Consider the following 20,005-nt stretch of genomic DNA (forward strand, 5'->3'; position numbering starts at 1 on the left):
TCAATGACATAATATATGTAAAGTGCTTAGCACATATGTAAAGTGCCTAGTACATAGCAAAAGCTCAATAAATGTTAGTATTAGCACTAAAAATATTATTTCTATTATTATTAGAAGAGTAAGAGGAGGACAGGAAGTACCACCAGTTGCCAACAAAGGTTGGAAAGGGGTGGTTCTAGTAAGCACACACCCTGAAAATTTTGAATGGCACCAATACATAATAGTTGGGAAAAGAAGAAACTTAAAAAAACAAAAAGCCAAGATCAAGTCCTTAGGTATTTTAATTTTTAAAAATAAAACCATCTTAATTACATAAAACAAAAACCTCAAGTCCATCCTCACCCACCTTGATACCACTATTAGCATTATATTCTTCAGAAACTGTCAACACCTTAGAATTGTTCTATTTTTGACTTGGATGGTGGTTACAAGGGGGATCATTTTATAATTATTCATAATACAGTATTATATTTCACAAACTTCCCTATGTCTATTATATTTTATAAATTTAATGGGAATGTGATACATAATAAAACAAATACTACTGAAAACTTGTAGCTTTTTTTCCTTAACAACACTGCAGTCTGAACATAAAGTAAAACCAACAGACACTCTGAGAACAGTGGGTTAGGCCATGTTCTCAGAGAAGCTTAGTTTGAATAAACATAGCTCCATATTTCAAGCCCTGGACTTTTCTCCAAATAAAGGGACAGTGATAACAGCATCAAGCTCAACTTTAGTTAGACCCGGGATTGGCAGGGAGGTTACGGATGTCAGGCTGAAACCTCACTTCTACCTATGTTTTTTTCATAAGTCAAGAAATGGAACACCAGTGAGTTAGCCCAGTTGGTTAGGATGTGGTGCTGATAACCCCAAGGTCCAGGGTTTGATCCCTGTACTGGCCAGCTGCCCCCAAAAAACGAAATAAAAATTTAAAAGAAAAGATACAGAAATACACAGGTGATAACTGGAAGAGAGAAGTGAAGTCAGAGAAATACCAAAAGTCCCAAAGACATTCAAAAAATGGGCAGGAAAAAAGACAGTTACTCAAATTGATTCAACAGGGGAACTTGCCCTAAATTGCAAACTGAGAGAGGGAAAAGAAACTTGGAAAGCAGCAGTGCTATTAGACTTTGAAATGAGTGAGGTCAAGTAGATGAGGGAAGGTTTCATAAGACAACTCAGAGCCTGAAAGAGCTGGGTTATTTTTAGATAATAAAGGAAGAGGTGTTGGGTCCAGGGAGAGATAAGAATCACTTTGAAGGCTGAGGGCAGCTGCAGGCACTGAAAGTGGGAATAAAATGGAGAACAAAAGAACAAAACCAAGAGAATATCAACATTTTTCATAGTATACATGTTCCCAGGCTTTCAAAATATATGAAAATCCTTAATTCAAGAACACATCAAAGATAGGAAACTCAATGAGAACCTGACCAAGGTCAGTCACAAAGGCAGGTGAGGGGCACAGTGGCCAGCCACAGGGGCCTCTTGGTTATCTATTCTAGGTAGGGAGCCCAGAGAGTATATAACAAACACTAAAAAACTATTGTTTCTTATGGTCCAAAGGGTAGTGGGTAGTGGAATGGTGACATAAAAAGCTGACCTGGAATCAGGGGTACTACCACAAATTTCCTATTCCTGCCCACAGGGGAAATTCCTGCTGATCCACCTTACTAAGGTAATGATCAGCTCCTCAGATCTGACCCTACAAACAGTGCAGTTCTCTCGAATCTATTCCTCACATAGCAGTTTACAGAGCAATCAGTCTCAAAGACAAAGTAGAGATAAAAACTACTCAAGGAGAAGAGTACACTTATTGGACTAGCTTTACATACTTCTAAGAAGCCTCGATGAGGACTTGGGTATGAAGCCAACAGTTTTCAGGGTCCTAGCACCTAGGCCAGAGTTTCTTGGTAGTTGTGGAACTACTACCAAGCTTTACTCCCAGAGGTTCTCATTCCATACAGCTAGGATGGGGCCCAGGAATGTGAATTTTTTAAATGTTGCACAGGTATTCTGATGTCTTACTTCCCTCTGACCGCTCCCCCAACTTGAGAGCAATCAAGCTAGAGCTAACGATCCATAAATGATTTGAAAATGAGTATATTTTCACACTACCAAATAGGCATATTAAAGAGATTCAGTACTAATATTGGGCTCAAACACTGAGCAGAAACTGAAATTAGATTATTGCCAGTTTTATCCTTCATGAAACCCACCTACACACACTGTTCTTAGAGCCACATATTAAAAGGCTCAAAGCACTATCATACAATTACACAAGAAAAAAACTTCAGAAAAGAGAGAGAGAAGAATTAGATTTGCAATCATAAAAACAGAGCTAGAAGAAAGTCACCTTGCCCATTGTTTCCAGAAGGGATAATACATAAAACAGATTGAATTAATGGCTATTAAGGAGGAGGAAGATTTCAAAACCTCCTTCACTTTTTCAAAATCTAACCACCCTCCAGCACAGACAATCCTTTCGTATCCCTAATTTAAATCTTGCCTGCATGGCTTCAGTCCATTTCTGTCCTCTGGTAAAATAGAAAAATAACCCAGCTCCCGCCACATAAAAATCTTTCAGAAACTTTAAGAAAAAAAGGTGAGGGTTAGCTACCAAGAGCACAGACATTTGCTTCTTAATGAAAACACAGCCTCAACTGAGAGGAGAGGCAGGAACTAACAAATGTACATACAGGATGATAACTTCAAATTACACTTCATCAAGACTCAACATATATGGCATAAAACCTCAAATCACTCTTTTCCAATTTAATCCAATGCAGAGATGCCCCTCCCTTTACAAAAGCTTATTAAAAATCCCAGCTCTCATCTACTCGCTCTATAGGAATTTAAAGCTCCCTCTCTGACTTTAGCTTTTAACTATATTTTAACCATACTTTTAACTGGGTCTCTCCTTAATGAACACTACTTTCTGCATATGTGCACCTTCTGCAAATGTGTACTTCGTTCTTGCTTATGCCATTAGCACCTAAACAAGCTGCATCTCTATTTCTTTTTCACCTTTTTATTATTCCTAGTTTTGATTTCTCTTCTAACGGGGTCACAAACTCTTTCTGATCATTTCTTATTCTTCTGGACTTCCAAGTTTATCCCTAAATTTGACATCAGGAAATTATTATTTCATTTATTCCTTTAGCACTTATTGCATATCTTACACTGTCCTAAACTGTGTGATATAAAGGCAATAAAGAACATGACCCCTGACCCTAGGAAATAAAGACATACATAAAAGAACAATTAGAGATTGGCTTCAAGGTAGTGGGGCTAGTCAGAGAAAGCCCTGTGGCTCCGGCAAATATGGAATTGGACCTAAAAATAAGGGCAGAATTTGGTGAAAAGGATGAGGAAAGCTACTTTATTTATTTTTTTTGACTGATAAGGGGGTCGCAACCCTTGGCTCGGTGTGGCCCACACCACGCTCAACCAGTGAGTTCACAGGCCATCCCTCTATAGGATCCAAACCCACGGCCTTGGCGCTACCAGCACCGCACTCTCCCTCCCGAGTGAGCCACGAGGCCGGCCCTGAGGAAAGCTACTTTAGATAGAAGGAACAGTATGATTCAAAGCAGGAGGCCATATGCGGTAAGATCTACATAAAGGCCTTCTGACACTTTCTTCTTTACCCCCCAAAAGAGGCATGTGTCTTTTTGTCTTCAAATTTTATTTCAGAACTAGCTATCCATAAATCAGAGTTTTCTATTACCATTATTACCCTAAGCCACCACATATTAGAGCAACTCACAGAGCCTAATACCCCAGGTCCTATATGTGTTACCACAAGGCAAGCTTTTAAAATAGTCTTAGGTAGAGAGTCTCCAGTAAAGATTGTGAGGAGTTAAGCATCTCTAGGGTCCTAAGTACATAAAGACAGCTCCTACTCTTGGGTGCTAAAGATATGTAGCAGTGCTCTTGCTCTGTCAGACCATTCAAGGGTCACTCAATTTCAGTGAAGTAATTCCTTCACCCACAGCTTTAGGAGAGACAAAGCCATTTAAAGCAGTCTGAAGCACTGAATTCCTATTTGAAATGGGGATATTAAGTACTGATGCCAGGGGTGCCCTTTTATTCACTGTTTTCCTGGAGAGTTCTCCTCCTCCAGCCTCAGGACTCACAGTTCAAGCATCCCTTCCTCTGTGAAGTCTTTCCTAACTCCCCTAAACTAACTTAGGTCCCCTCCCAGGTGCTTCCATTAATAACTTATGCATACTTCTAGAACAGCACTCACCACACCATGTTGTAATTATTTGTTTACATGTCTGACTTGCCACAAGCTCTTTGATGGCAAGGATAATGCTTTATTAACCACTGATTCCATACCTAATAGGCACTCAAACACTCAAATACTTGTTGAATGCATTAATGACGAATGACATCGGAAATATTAAATAATGGTGACTGTACCTTTTGGATTCTAGACCAAAATTACAATAAGTATTAACTCTGAAGACTAAACTCCCATTATACATTTCTACTACATATACCTTTCCTGGCCAGTAAAAGAGGCCAAAGATATGAAAGACTGCTTAAATAGTGGTGGTCATTGCCAAGTTACCAGCCAAGAATATGAGCATTTGTAATACTAAGAATGAGTGAACAGAGTAATATATAAGACAGTTTCTAAGTTTCAGCCTCTTTCTCCTGCCTCTGGAGAACAGGAACAATGATTAAGGAGTCCTTGGAATGGTCTCAATCTTCACTGCCATGGAACCTCATAGCAAATTTTGATTCAATACAATCTCTGTTGAAATATATGGGAAAGTTGTCCACCTTCTTACCAAATCCAACTAAGGTTCTGCTAAAGAACAGGGATCTGAACTATGTCCTCCCAGAACCCTGCCATGTCGTACATTAGCACTCTAAATCATTCCTCACCCAGTTTACTCCTCCCTGAAGAAATACAGACAAGGCAATAAAATGCTGCTGTCTCAAATGCTTCTCCCAGTAGCAATCCTGTACCAACTGGGCTACTGTGTTTACAGGCTGCTAATAAGACACAAAATCTAATCTGACCTTGTGAGAACAAAGCCCTGAATTCTCTCAAGGGATTAAAAAAATTTTTAGTCAACTTTTGTATTACCCAAGTTGTGGGGTTCAACAAAGTTGAATAAAGCTTAGGGACGAAAGCCCAGACAAGCCAAGGGATGGAAAGAGACTATGCCTCTGAGGAACATTTGCAGCAGGGTGGGATGTAGCCCTTGACATATAGTGAATGAGATAAGCAATGTTCGAGGACAAAACAAGGAGAACTGTTGCACTGGCAGACATCTGGCTCGTTACATTTTATCATTCCTAAGTAGCCAAGAAGATCCAGTTAAATTAAGTCTCTTGAGAGGCAAATAAATTTGTTTTGACCTCAGGCAAAAGCGATTACCAAACATTCTTCAGACTAGGTGTTTTAGATTTTTTTTTTTTCTGCTACTACAGTCTTACATAACCCCAGTTGTTACATTAACACCTGCAGCCACATTAGTCACAGCTCAGCCCTTCAAAGGGTGTGTGGTTCCACTATCCTCTTCCAAGAAGGGAAACTGAGTCATAGCATATCAACTGGCTTCCCCAAGCACACACATTGTAGTGAGGCCACGACTGAACCCAGGTTGCCTTCCTCCGATTCACCTCTTCTCAGGGATTATTCTCAGCATGCCCATCCCTACTACTCTTTTTCCTTCAACCTAAAACCAAATCATTGCCTGCTTGCGGGGCAGAGATTACATCTGACCCTTTAGAGCCAGCAGGAGCTTCTAGTTTTCTTCTTTTCCAAGAAAGAGTAAGGTGAAAGAGGAACATGGAGGTCAGGGTAGGGCTGGAAAGAGGTGGCTCCCAATATGAGGACTCACCTTGGAGCTGAGGTCCTCTCGCCGGTTTCCTGCCTTACTCCTGCGTAATTTGATGGATGGGGATCGCAGCAGGTTCTTTATCCGGCTGGTAATCGTTGACCCTTCCATAGCCATCATGATGAGGAGCCCCTTAGGACAGATTCTGGTCCAGTCTTGGGACTTGTCTTAACAGCGGCACTGCCTTCCCACGGAACCTTCCAGTATGCCCTCTCACGGACCTGAGATGGCAGAGGCCACCTTAGCATCACAGTAGGTGTCTTATTTTCCGCGTAGCCCGGGTCTGCAGCTCTTACCTCTAGGTATTGATTGCCCTCTCCTTTCACCTCATCCCCACCTTCAAGCCCTGCGCGGTTTCTTACAATGTTGGAAAGACGCACCCATGAAAAGAGGGGGAAAATCCTGAGCCGCGAAGAAATGCCAGGGCCACGCCTGCCAGCAGCGTTTAACTGAAGAGATGGGCTGGGCCCGAGTAGGACTGGTGGCCGGTCTGGTCCCCGTTAATTCCCAGATGTTCCCACGGCAACTGCGGTGTCCAAGTGACAAGGCCGCCGAGGCCACCGGCGAGTTCCTCACCGGGCCTGGGTACCTGCACTAGCAGCCAGGGGCACTCGGCGCGGCGGGGCTCGCTGTGGCCCAGCAACCCGTTCTGCCACGGCAGCCTCCTTCCCCCGACCCTCCGGAGCTCGCTTTCTGCCCTCCACACGGGCCCTGGACCTTTCTCTTTCACCCGCCTCAGAAGCCCCTGATACTCGTCAACGCCCCCGCTTGGGTCCAGCCTCACCAGCCCCGGGGCGGTAGGGCAGCCTGGCTCACAGCGCCCTCAGGCATCCCGCTCCGCGATTTCAGCTCCGTCCGGGCAGGGGCAGCCGCAGCTATGGTGTGACGAGTGGCTCAAAACGCGAACTACCGCCTGAGACAAACTACGTGCTGGGTAGGCGGAGCCGACGCGAGGAGGTGTGGTCTGTAGCTAGGAGGGCGTTTCCAGAGAGCGCGAGCAAGGTTAACGGGGGCGGAGCCAATAAAAGGGCCTAGGAAGCAAAAGATTTGGGTACTTGAGAACGACGGATTCCGCGTAATATAATTGTGGGTACCGATCTTAGAGGAAAAGCAACAGAACATGGCTTCAGAACTGAGACAACCAACCCTTTTATGGTATTATTGTGTCTGGTGTCCCCGAGAACTGCACTTCCCGGAGCCCTAAGGCGATAACCACGCCCACAGGGTGCTAAGGTTAGCTTTTGATAGGCCCGAGGGACCACAGCAGAAACTCACTCCTAGCTCAGAATAACAAGATTGAGGTACAGCCAAAAAGCTCTGCTCGCATCGACCCCAAGAGCTGGGATTTGGGAATAGTTTCTGCTCGTACACAGCCGGGAGCGTTGACCCACGTGGAAAGGATTCTTCCGAGTAACCCAATTCAATCGCTGTTTTGAACTGGGCAGCCTGATTGGTCATGATGGAAAAAGGGGAAGGAGGTGGTGGCTTTGAATAGAGCTTTAGAAGTGGGGGGAAGAGGGAAGAGGAAAGACAAGTGAATGAGGATGTGGGATATTCGAGGGGGTCTTCAAAAATTTCATGGAAAGATTTTTTTTTTCCCTTTGGCGGCTGGGCGGTGCGGGATCCAAGCCCACAGATCTTCGTGTTATATAACACCGTCCTCAAACCGAGCTAACCTGCCAGCCTTCCTATTATCTTTTAATTTCATTTTTTCCACGAGTTTTTTTTTTTTTAAATACCGCCGTTTCATGGATTCTTTAGCCTCTGTCCCACGCTCACTCACCCAGAGTAAACCAGGACTTTGTTGTTCCAGATCTTTTCCTTGATCCTGCCAAAATTTGCTCGTGAAAACTGTTCCCTGGTCTGTTACTTGCCGAGGTCTCTGTCAAGCTTGCTGGCACTAGATTCGGTGGTATAGTTTCTCTAGCTCATGGGGGTTGGGGGGATACACAGAAATATGATTACATATTTATATCTCATAGGTGTCTAAGCCTAAGAGTGTATTTTCCAGGAGTCCCAACATTCTGCCTAGTTACTACCTCAAATTACCTTATGAAAAGGTTAGCCTAATCCAAAAGACTTGAGCCAGAGAAACAGTACTGATGTGTCGGTCTCATCCAGATCTTTGAAATCCCTGGGGGAGATGACATGTCAGCAAGAGGGAAGAACCCCTAACATCATTGCTGTGGGTGGGCATTGTACAGCCAAGTGGCAAAGCAGGTAAGTGCTTGTGTGTATTGGAGTCATGTATTAAAAATGAAATTTGTAAAAATTACAGGTTGACATGGAGATCAGGGATATCATCTCTTAGAAGACCAACTGGCAATAGCTACCACAGGAGTGAGGACTCCTTGCCTTCAACCATGAACTGTAAATGTAATGAAACATAAAGTGGGATTTTCAAATTTATTTCCCAGATCTGGAAGGAAGAAGCAAGAGCCACTGGCCACAACAGTATGAAATAGGTGGTTAGATCCTTCAACCCCTTGCTAGTCTGATTTGACCTCTCCAAAGGGAAAAGCTAAATGGTGCCACCTGCTGTCTTTATTCATGTGGTGCAGACCCCAGCAACTGCCATCCACACCCATGAAAGAATAAAAATGTGCCCAAGCTGTCCCCAATCCTCTCCAGAATGTGTTTTCTCATTTACCTAACCACTCATGGCCAGGTAAATGGGTTTACTAAGTGCAATTTCTCAGTCATTTCTGGTCCATTTCTTTGGTCATTTCTTGTCCAAAGCTACCTTGGTTTACATTCCCCTTAAAAAAAGTTTCCTCAATTACCCTCATCTGATGCTGAAGCTGCAGAGGCAAATCCAAGTTCATACTTTTCACTGCCTAAAATGATTTAGATGAAAAACTGAGAACAGCATAATGAGGGAATTTTCTGAGTCTGGATACTTCCAGTCTAAGGCCAAAACCACACATTTTTAATTCTCCACAATTCAGTCCAAACTTTATTGTCTAGGTACCATGTGGCCTTTAACATACCATTATGGGCACAAGCTGCAGACTGTTTCCGTGCTTCACGAATTAATTCCTTAGAAAATAGTCCCAGGTCCACTGTGAATAGAAGTGTTATTCCCTTCTCTCTACTCAAATACTTGCCATCCCACCTTCCAAGATGGTGTTGACCCCTATATAAGTTGGCCCCTATACATATGCTATTTCACTTTTTATTCTGCTTGTATAGGTCCAAAACATGTATACATGGTATCAGATTCTAAAACTTTAGATGTCTGTGAATAGATGTTATACAGTTATCTATTTAGCACTATGCTCATTAGATCAAATTTTTAACTCACCCTAGGCTTACTATGCAAATAAGTAGAATTATAAGATTCTGGAAAACTAACAGGATTATAATAAACATTTGCTCATCAGTTCAAATATTGAGCACCTTTTACATGCAAGGCACTATGAGACAGCTGAGACCAATGACTGCAGTTGGAAACAGGATGAATCTCAAAACGATGTTTCTAAGGCTGCTTTCCTGTTTAACAAAATCTCTTCTACCACCAGAGTTTGCAACGATAGAATTTAGTAGTTTGGATTTTTCTCAAAATTTCCAACTTATTTCCTGGTTTAGCCTTTCCACCTTTCCACACACCTCTCTATCACTAATACTCAACACTTACATGCCTTTGTAGAGCAGTTCAATCATATTTAATACACTATAGTTATGCCTCAGTTGAAAAGTTTTATATACCAAATTATTTCCTTGTATTTCAAAAATGCATTAACTGATTTTTTTCCTACAACTGGCAGTGAGTGAATACCTCAACTTTAATTTTCTCTGCACCCAGCCATTCACATCCATGTAAAATTTCATTAGTGGCAATGTAAGTACTGATGCTCTTACAGCACTTTGTTCAAAACCAACAATTCTATACAGGAAATGTATTCTGATTCTTGGTCATCAGTCTCTACAAAAGTACCTGAAAATGTGCTGCCTACACTGTGCAACGTTTTTTTGTTTTTGTTTTTTTTTAATTCTGGGAGGGACAAGGGCTATCATTATTTTCTAGACCTGTCTTCAAAGTGCATTTACCTCTCAATTTGCCTCACCCCATTCCATTTCAAATATTTCAACCAGTATGTTAGGGGGAAAAAAATCCTATACTACTAAACTCTTCTCAAAATAATATGTTTGGGGCTGACCCCGTGGCGCACTCGGGAGAGTGTGGCGCTGGGAGCCCAGAAGTACTCCCGCCGCGGGTTCGGATCCTATATAAGGATGGCCGTTGAGCGCAGTGCGGCCGGTCACAAAAATGACAACAACAACAAAATAATAATAATAATAATAATAATATGTTTGTCTTCCTTTCTTCTGTGTTGATAACATTTTCAAACATGTTATAGAGATGCTTAGCATCAGGTATTTCATACATAATTCTAGAAAAAAACAACTGCATGTACTATAAAATTATGCAAAATGAACAATTTTTATGAAGCTTATATGACTGAACTTTCATCTGTTAGTGACCTTAAATAATGAGCAGCTCAATGTTTAATGGATTCCTTTAATTAAATTTTTTCGTAAATTATGAAACTAGTTACCATATATCTTGACTTAAGAACACCCATGGTCCTTAGCCACTAAGATTGTGTTTTTAAACCATTATTCTCCAAGGTAACAGGTAAACTGCCTTGCACACACTGGTACTATGAGGCTACCCTTTCGTCTATGCAGAATGACTTCTGAGACAAATACTTGCCATCAAGTTGCACAAAATTCCGAAGCCTCCACTTAAAACATGATACAAGGAGTAGGACACCAAAAACCTCCCCCAAATAGCATGTCAGAAACTTTGAGAACAAGAAGGAACTCTTATGCTAACACTACTTCAGTGGAACCTCTCTCAAATGTGTCTCAGGGCATTACAATTCTCTACTCCAACTCGGCACAAACCTCCCAACACCAAGACCTGCTTTAATTATTATAACTGATTTATTTCAGGTTTATACATTCTCTTTCAATTGCCAAACGTCTTCTGTTCTTAGGTTTCTAAAAAAATAGTTACTTTTCAAAAGCAGAAAAGGAAAGATATATATTTAATATATAAAAGAAAATGCTAAATTTGACATAATTATATTCTTAAAAACATTCCATTTATTTACAGATGTATAAAAAGGCGAATTATTGGTCTACTGAGATCATGCTTCTTATAGTTAGGGTGAGAGCTCTCTCTTCCAGGTTTCTCAATTCCTCTCACTCAACTTCACCTTTCATAATCACACATGTAACTTTATCAGTTTCTCCTGCAGTAAGGTTAAAGGATAAAAGGTTTTGAGATTTTAGATTTCTGCCAAGACTGCAGGACTGTTCTGAAGACTGAGTCCCCCTCAAATTAGCCCTGACAACTCCTAGTTCTAAGAGGTCTTAAGAACACTGTGTCTTGGGGATTTGTGATGACATCTGTGGCCTTCCCTGAACACACCTGGAAACATCCTTAATTTCCATCTTTGTATATCTCTCATAAACAGTCAAATATCCTCCAATCTGGAATTACCACCTCTTTGCCTATTTTCTTTTTAAAAAGGGAAGTGTTCAGAAGCTAAAATGGTCATTCTTTTCCTGAGGATTGTTCACTCACTTGCCTGATCCTTGGCTGACCCTTAAACACCACAAGACAAGCCTTGGGAAGTTAGGAGGAAATGTGGGGAAGAGGCAAGCAAGGAAATAATGGGAAACTGCTATACTTGGGTAAAGTACTAGCATCTCCAAGGACAATTATTAGCAGGAAAAACAGGTGCTGGACTCATTGGCTAAGGCATTGAATGAAATCTGCTGGGTAGAGGTGGAAGGGATAATGAGAAGCTGAGAAGCACTCTACCTACTTCAAGCTTCTTCAGTAACCTTTAGAGGAGGGAAGTGTTGATGAATAGGTCTAGAAAGGCAAACAGCACAAAACCAAAAAACAATTTGCTCCCACTGCAATTTACAGAGGAAGTTTTTCTACCCTTTTCAATCTGTTGATTACCAGAGTTAACAGAAAGGGAACCAAACATGGAAGTAATAATTCACTGACTAGATCCATTCCAAAGTTGGTCTCACAACCTAGGTCTGAGGATATGCTGAGTGGGATTTTGAGATAAAGAAGGCAGGGGATATAGAGGAAATAGCCTCACCTAGGCACAGCCCAGGCACTGGAAGCTTTCGTGTTAGTGTTTTACAACACAAGCAAATCCTGTCAATGAAGACAGAACAGGGGTTACATTCCAAAATATAATTATTTAAGAAAGGCAAAATGCAGCAGCTAAATCCCAGTCTATACATTTTCAGAATAGTGATTCTTGCCCCCAGGAGTTTCCAACAGACCCCTCAAGTGCACCATGATTATTTACAAACTAGATAGGAAACATCATTTCTATACTCAATACAAATCTCATCTTCTAGGTTGAAAACTTCAGCCTTTGAGAAATCTATGAAAACAACTATACAAAAATATAAATATCTTTATCTTTACAGGTTGTCAGTCCTTCATACCCTGACAGCTAATGAGTGAAAAAGCTCTACAGATCATTGAATCCATGGCAGCAGATAAAAAATATATCTTGTGATTCAAACACTGCCTTATTTCCCTGGTAAAGAGTGCCTACTGTGACTTTTCTTTACATCCTGTGCAGATAAGAGCCTTCAAGCACCAGGAGGCTGGTTTGATTTGAAAAGTATCCAGCCCCACAACTTTTTTATTTTGGCCACTGTCTCTGGTCTGGGGAGAGAATGCTTTTCATTTTAGCTGTCTCTTGAGTGATATGATTTCTGAAAGGGGGAGGGCTCTCTCTATGCCTACCTCCAAAATAAATATTGTGGTAGAAATCCCTGGCACTGTGAAATTATCTCTTCAACACCCACAAAGACAGGGGAGAACTACTAGTTTTTTTTAACATCTCAAAATAATTACCTTAATAATGAAAGTTAAAAGCATCCCTACTTTGCCAGAAGGCTTGAATTTGTAATTCTAATTGAAAAGGAGAGGGAATGGAAGCTACTTTGGATATGAAAAAAGAGAAAATTTTGCTGAATGACATAAAGTCCTTCACTTTGGTATTCCATGGTACCCATCTTATCTTTCCCTATTCCTGAAACACCAACTGAAAACTATCTCTTCTGGATCCCTTTGCACAACTTCATCAGATTCCTTAGATTTAACCCAACAGCTATCAGCTACAGTTCAATCCATAGCAACTCCAAAGTCTCAAGAAGCTTCTTCTCTTGGGGGGAAGAACTAGGAACCACTATGGAGCCAGAGTCTTTTTATGAATTCCTTGGATATGAGGGGGGCACCTCGTGTTCAGTAATGGATCACCTTCTTAGAGAGGACGAGGGGACCCAGCACCAAAAGTGAGGTAACACATTTTAACATGATCAGAATTTCATAGTATTTCTTATACCAGGGTCAGCACCCTACCCCCTTTCTCCATCATTATCCACTGCATCATCAAATTCAAGGATCAAAGTTCCATGACACAAATAAACAGATGCCTGCAGAGAAAGGAGGTGAGATTTGATTTCCCCTCACAGTCTGGCTTCTGCCTGAGGACAAACAAGTTCACTTCCCTGCAGAACTTGGTGAGGCCCCCGAGTTGCCCAATTTAGCCACAACAGGTGCCAATGTAGGCATCACTTTGCTCTCCCGGCCTTCCTGGTCACTCCCTGTTAAGTTAATTTTGTGTCCAACTGACCCAATTTTGGCAGCTATAGGTGCCAAACAAGGCATCACCTTGAGACTCTGACCATCTGCATCACTGGAAGGATTAGCTACTTTTAAACCTAGAGGTGCCAATTTGGGCATAGGCCTCCACAAAGTATCTGTGCTGCTGTTATCCAGACCAGTCTTCATGTGTAGGACGGGAGGTGAGGACACACTTTCAGACTCTGCAGGTAGACCAGAAGTACTCGTCCCTCCATCACTAGCTTTTCTGTGGGAAAGGAGGGAATCCTTTACCTCAGAGTCAATAACAATCTTAAGGACATCTGGCTCAGAGGCTGGTTCTGCAAGTTGTTTTTCATTCTCAGAAAAGTCATCTTCCTCCAAGTGCAAGAGGAGGGGACTGATGGAATCACTCTCCCCTTGAACATCAGGCAACTCTTTCAAACCAGTTCCCAAGTGGCCAACCTGGAAAGTAGCTCTGTTCCCAGTAGGAAGCTTACTGATAAAAGCTCGCCGACCATCCCCTGGGAACTCTGCATCCATAGAGCTGGGAAGTTCAGCCAGGTTAACAGAGTCATCATTTAGCTGTTGATTGAGAAAGGCAATCTCATTGAGCAGTGAAGTGAGTGTCTCATCAGTATCATCCTCATCTTCCATGCCAGTTAGCAGTTCACTGGGATCGAGTGCTGCTTCCTCTATAGCTGATGCTACTTTCCTCAGTTCCATCTCTATGTTTGAGTCCTTGAGATCTTTCATCTTTAATTTATGAAATGGAGACTCCTTTGACTTCAGTCGAGATTCACTCTCTTTCCATTTATACTGAATCCCTCTCATATCACCAGAAATCTTTTTAGGTAAGAATTCCTGTGCTTCCTGTATACTAGAAACATCAACTACTTGTGGAAAATCAGAATCTTTATTTGCCAGAAAAACCTGTGTTGGACCCAATGCCACTCTGCCATCTCTATGGATTCCTCTGGAAGGGATTCTACCTGAATCCTCTAAGGAGTTATCTTCATTCTTTATGGTTTCTCTCAGGTGGTCAGGTGGCTTGCCATCGGGAACTTCATGAGGATATTTGCTGCCACCCATATCTACCAAATCTCCCTCTGTGGCCAATGATGTCACATTAACAATTCGTGGCATCATAAATAAGTCGTCATTTTCTGAAAAAGAAAAATTTAAAAAAGAAAAGAAAAATTCACTGAGATCTACAGTGATAAGCATCTCTTTCTCTCTCTCTCAATTATACCAAATGACCATCTTAGGCAGTTGTAGTCAGAATTCACCAGTCTACTTTTATCAAAAAGATTAAAGAACATTTCTTCAAATTATGGACCTAACCTAACAAGAAAATAGTCAAGTAAAATCCGACCAAAAGACTAATATTTCATCATTAACAAAAGTTCCATTTAATCATAATGCTCCCCAAGTTAATTCTTGTCCTGAGGCAGAAATGCATATTGATTCTGTTCACCCAATTAACTACTACTTTTGAGAGTAAAATGTAGTCCTACAGGCAAGATGTGAGAGAAAAGGATGAGCCCTCCAGAGTGGCAGCGGGTAGAGACAAGGAACTGTTGGCTAGCAATGGCAACAAAGTGTCTAGGATTTTAATATTGGTAAGGATACCCTTTTATTTTAACAGAAATTTAGGTGCCTAGAACCTATATCATCAAACTGAGACTTCCTTTTCAACTTTACCCTACCCCAAAAGGGAGTGGCACTCAAAATGAATCAGGCTGGTAATGCAGGAGTGCACCATCTCTAAATACAACACAAAATTGTTAAACTATTATCAACACCAATAACTAAGACATTGAACCCTCAACATCTTCCTTTCACTTAGACATCTTTGCAATTCTTCTCCCACTTAGAAATAACTAGAGTTTACAAAATAGTTTCCAATCCCAGGTAAAGCATACCAATCAATATCACAGATGAAGCCAAACATGTTCTAAAAAGAGAGTCATCTTTCACCAAGGCAAATGCCAACCGAATAGATGTTTATCATTATAGAACACATTCAAAGGCTTCCTCTGTCATTGTGAGATACAAGGGATAACATTTTTACTACTCAGAGGACAACACTTACAACATACCTGATTGAGCCATAGCACTGCTGGCAACCTGAGGCTTCAGATCAGTTTCTAAGAGAGGAGAAACAGTGACCACTGGTCCTGAGAATAGGGGACCTTTTAAGGTGAGCAACTGTCCTTGTGGAGTCATCACGAGGTTGGCAGAGGTGTGTGGAGTGTTAGAGGGTGAAGTATTTTCTGTAAGAAAGATCAGAAATTAGTTATGGATAAAAGATCTTCAATTAATCTGGAATCTGGGAGATATCCCTAAAACCATATTCTAACTTAGAAGGTAAAAAGTAAATTTCAAATTTAATTAAAGAAACTCAACCTAGAATTAACTTTTTTGAACCACTTTTCACTGAGTAAACCACTTTTCACTTTTCACCTGTCCACTAAGTTCTCCTAAGGTAGAGAATTTCTTATTTGTTGAGGAACAAAGCTGTGGAACCACTTTTTCGATGGAATGCTTCTGATAGTCTTAATAGTCAGGATGAAGGCATACATTCTATCCCTAAGCTCTAACAAATTAAGTTTCTAGGCCTCAGTTTTCCCATTTGTTAAATGAGTGGACTGGAACAAAAGGTCATTAAATTCCTTTCTTAGAAGTAACAACATTTGATTCTGCAATGTTAAAACTAACTCATGTTTTAGTATCCATCACTACCTTCTTACTTTGATATAAAAACAGACTTTCTGGTTCATACACTGAGCAACCCAAAAAGTAAAGAGGGATACATCATTCTCTAAAGATATAAGTAGCATAAAATCATTATAGCTTCACTTCTAAAACCAAGATAGAAGAAAGAACTTAAAACCCATATACTTTGTTCCTTAATAGCAACACATTAATAGGCAATCTGATTTTTTTAAAAAAAGAGCTTGATTCAACAAAATTAAAACTTTTAAAAGTTTCCGATTTATTTGTCTCAGCTAGACCCAAACTTCCTCAACCCGCCAGCAGAAATGCAGAGAAATCAAATGTTTATGTATAAAGTCTGTAAAAATGGCAGCTTGAAAAATTACTCTCTAAAAATACAAGACTGTAGACTGTTATCAGAAGTAGGACTTGTTACCATGACTGGTAACTTCCCAGGATTTGCTTGAGTGTGTAAAGCCAGAAACTGATATCTAATGTAGTTAATACTCCTTTTTACACAATTTATCTGTAATTCATTTAACTAAAATTAAAACTATGGCCAAGAGAAGATGTTCAGTCCACTAAACTAAACTGATATTCACCTACATTAAGGAAAGCAAAGAATGTCGCTCCTACCTGTGGTTTGGTCTCTTTTTCTGGAAAGAATCAAAGGTTTTCCCCTCCTGTTATTTATAAACATCTGTCCAAGATCTACAGATGATGTAGAAGATCCTTCCTGCTGTTTGCTAGTTCTGGGAGACACATCAAACTCATCTGATCCCATCTTCTTTTTTCTTTTTTGTGCCTCTAGTGCTTGTTGTTTTGCATAAATATACTCTAGCTTCTTCAGGACCACTTCTTCTGTCTTACCTACAGGTTGAAATGGAATACATTATCACACTCTTGCACAACCCCATATAATAATGAGAAACAGTGTCAACTGAAATCCAGTTGACTTAACTATATTCCCCGAAACTATGGAAAGCAAGAGTGATTACAATTCAGAAGATATGACCCACTCAGTCAAAATATAACTGCTATAAACTCTGGGAGCCAATGGTACTGATAACACCAAGGTCAAGGGTTCAAATTCCCATCCCGGCCAGCAACCCAAATAAATAAATAAAAACTCTGGGAGACAAGACTTAAAGTAGTATTTGAAAGCTCTACTGAGGATTTCTCCTTGCTAAAGCTGGTATTATGCTCTTTACCAGAGATCATTTATATATCTTACCTGAAAGGGATGAAACTTTCCGTATCAGAATATTCCGTTTTCGAGTCAGGAGGTTTTTCTGCCCTATCAATTTGTCTGCCTGATCTGTTAGTCCCTGAATTTCGCTGAATGCCTAGAATAGAGATAGCAATATTATGTTAACTGATCCACTGTTTTCTAAAAACTGGCAAAGCCTACACACTTTAATGAAAAAAATATTAATCTAGTATTTTAGAGAACTTTATAATGCCATTTAAAACAATTATTGATGTGTCAGACATTATTTTTGTTAAATTGGAGGAGGTTTTCTGGCTTATACTTTTAGGAAACATAGATCATGATTATTTCCAAAGAGCATCACTGAGTGGTAACAGGTGTTCCATTTCTGCAAGGAAATACAAAATATTTGTGTTGTGCTTCGATTTTAGAAATCAACTTTAATATCATCTCCTAGTCTAAGTAAAATCTGGTTAAAATAACTTTGCTCTACAGGGGTATGAACACTACCCAATACTCCTCCAACTTCTACTTAAAAGCAATTTAAATGAAATTACCTTACATATTCTATGTGCAAAATTAAAACTTCTACTAGCTTCAATATTTTCAGATTTTCTTTTTAAATGACTGGCAACTGTTAAGTATGTTAAAACATCACTTATGCTATGCTTTACACTGTGATAAACTGTTCTAAAGCGCTATGAAGACACCATTGTAAAAAGAATGTAGTTAACGGAGTTAACCAAAGTTTCTAACTTTTTTTGAAGGAAGGATAGCTCTCCCAGATAAGAACCTGACTTTGAATGAAAAGCTCTGACTCAACATAATTTTTCCCCCTGAAGAATTTATTGGGTGTTTACCAGTTCATATTCAATTGTTAAACACAAGTAGTTCTATTTCAATCTCTCTCATAAGGTAAAAGATTTCCTTGCTCACAGTATCTCTAAGATTCTCTTAGTCAAGCTCTTATTTATCATTTATGTAGAACACTTACCCGAGTAAGAATGAGACTTTTGGAAACTTTGGAAGAATGAAGTAATCCCAATGTGATCTTCAATTTCTCAAAGAGATCCCTCATTTCACCGCGCCGCCGCCGCTCATTGGCAGTGTGTGTCCGGCGATAATAAGCAAAAGCTTCTGCTTCTTTCTGTAGTTTGTCACTCCAGTAATCAGACTTCAGTTTTAGAGAAACTGGTGGAACCTGTCCAAACAAGATTGCCTCTTAAACATCTTTCACATATATCTGCCCACCTCCTCCATCCCAGTTGGCACTGCTCTATTTCAGGCATGCATCGTCTTCTGTATGGCATTTATAACAGCCCCTCAACTGGTACCTTACTAACAGTCTATCTTCCTCCAAATCTAACTTAATATCAATAGTGTAAATTCGAATTCATGCTACTGTGATATCACTTCCCAGCTCAAATTTCAGTGGTTCTCAAATGAGGAAGAATGGGGGGGGGGTGTTCTACAAAAGTTTATTTATATAATTTATTATTAAAATTTGTTTTCATGACACAAATTACATGAGAAAAATCAACAAAATTTTCATTGGTGGAAAGAGATTTTAAAAAAAATTTTTTTTAATACTATAATACCCTTCACAATTTGATAAAGTTATCAACTGCCACTCTTCTAAATTACCTTTCTCTCCAACCATTCCTAACTGCTAGAAATTTCCAAAACACACTATGCAATCCCACACCTCCCTGCCATTACACAGGCTTTTGCCTGCACCTGGATTACTCATCCCTCCTTCAACCCAATCCTCCTTAACATTTAATACCTAGCACTTAAAACTCAAACTTTGCACTTTTTCAGGAAAGTCTTTCTTGACCTACAGGATGCCTTAGGCCTCCTTTCTCTATCTTATTAATTCTATTTCAATTTTTAAAATAATTTCTAATTAAGATTTTATAGATGCATACAGTGTTTAAAATATATGAAAACTTAATCATGAAAAGCAACTGTGCCCTGGTACCTGTACCTGGATACTCAGAAACCACTTTTTGATTCTTTTAGTGGCTTCCTCTGGTTCTTAAGTCTGTATCTTAGTCAAAAATAGCTTATTCTTTTCCATTTTCAGTGCTATCTATTGACTTCTTGCTATGTAGAAAAGGACTCAGCTCACAGCACTCTTACATTTTGCCACTCTGTCTTCCTCACAGTTATTATCACTAGTTTTAGTTCTTCTACTGATCCCTTAGCACCCTGAATACAAGTTTTAATCTTAATTTATCATTCTGACAATAAACAGTATATCTTGCCTTTCTGCTTTGTAAAATGAGGTTATAACAGCACCTATCTCCTTCCCTTTATTTCTTCTTCCATCTTTCATCTCCCAATTTGCCATCTGTATTTACACATTTTTCAAGACTGAAACAAAGTCTTCTATATTTTATTCATAGGTTATAAAAGTTTTTAAAAAATCATTAACAGTGGCTACACTACTATTACATTGTAACTACCACTCATACAAGGTGAATAATTACATCTCCCATCTCCTGTCTTGTATAGTTTCCTGGCTTTGCTTTTTTTCCTCTGATGTTTACAGTTGTG

General features: G+C 40.0%; 2 protein-coding genes across 15 annotated transcripts in view; both read right to left on the reverse strand.

Annotated features, from left to right (window-relative positions):
* The window catches only part of MAPKBP1 (mitogen-activated protein kinase binding protein 1), a 49,028-nt gene extending 42,300 nt beyond the window's left edge, over positions 1 to 6,728 (reverse strand). For 7 of the 8 annotated variants that reach the window (XR_010022943.1, XM_063090508.1, XM_063090507.1 and 4 more), the window contains exons 1-2: positions 6,242 to 6,714; positions 5,865 to 6,082 (exon numbers count right to left, since the gene is read on the reverse strand). Coding sequence is in view for 7 of the 8 variants with exons in the window: in XM_063090508.1 (XP_062946578.1) it covers positions 5,865 to 5,981 (117 nt within the window). In the remaining variant the exon portion in view is untranslated. Of the gene's footprint in view, positions 1 to 5,864; positions 6,083 to 6,241 lie in introns of all 8 variants that reach the window. The other variant, XM_063090505.1, reaches the window with a different exon arrangement.
* Positions 6,729 to 10,950: 4,222 nt separating this feature from the next.
* MGA (MAX dimerization protein MGA) overlaps positions 10,951 to 20,005 on the reverse strand; it is a 143,723-nt gene continuing 134,668 nt past the window's right edge. For all 7 annotated transcript variants that reach the window (XM_063088805.1, XM_063088804.1, XM_063088807.1 and 4 more), the window contains exons 20-24: positions 18,441 to 18,647; positions 17,471 to 17,582; positions 16,873 to 17,106; positions 15,621 to 15,794; positions 10,951 to 14,684 (exon numbers count right to left, since the gene is read on the reverse strand). In XM_063088805.1, coding sequence (XP_062944875.1) covers positions 13,417 to 14,684; positions 15,621 to 15,794; positions 16,873 to 17,106; positions 17,471 to 17,582; positions 18,441 to 18,647 — 1,995 coding nt within the window. In that variant the 3' untranslated portion in view covers positions 10,951 to 13,416. The remainder of the gene's footprint in view (positions 14,685 to 15,620; positions 15,795 to 16,872; positions 17,107 to 17,470; positions 17,583 to 18,440; positions 18,648 to 20,005) is intronic.

This window comes from Cynocephalus volans, chromosome 3 (assembly GCF_027409185.1).
Source record: "Cynocephalus volans isolate mCynVol1 chromosome 3, mCynVol1.pri, whole genome shotgun sequence".
NCBI classification, from domain to species: Eukaryota; Metazoa; Chordata; class Mammalia; order Dermoptera; family Cynocephalidae; genus Cynocephalus; species Cynocephalus volans.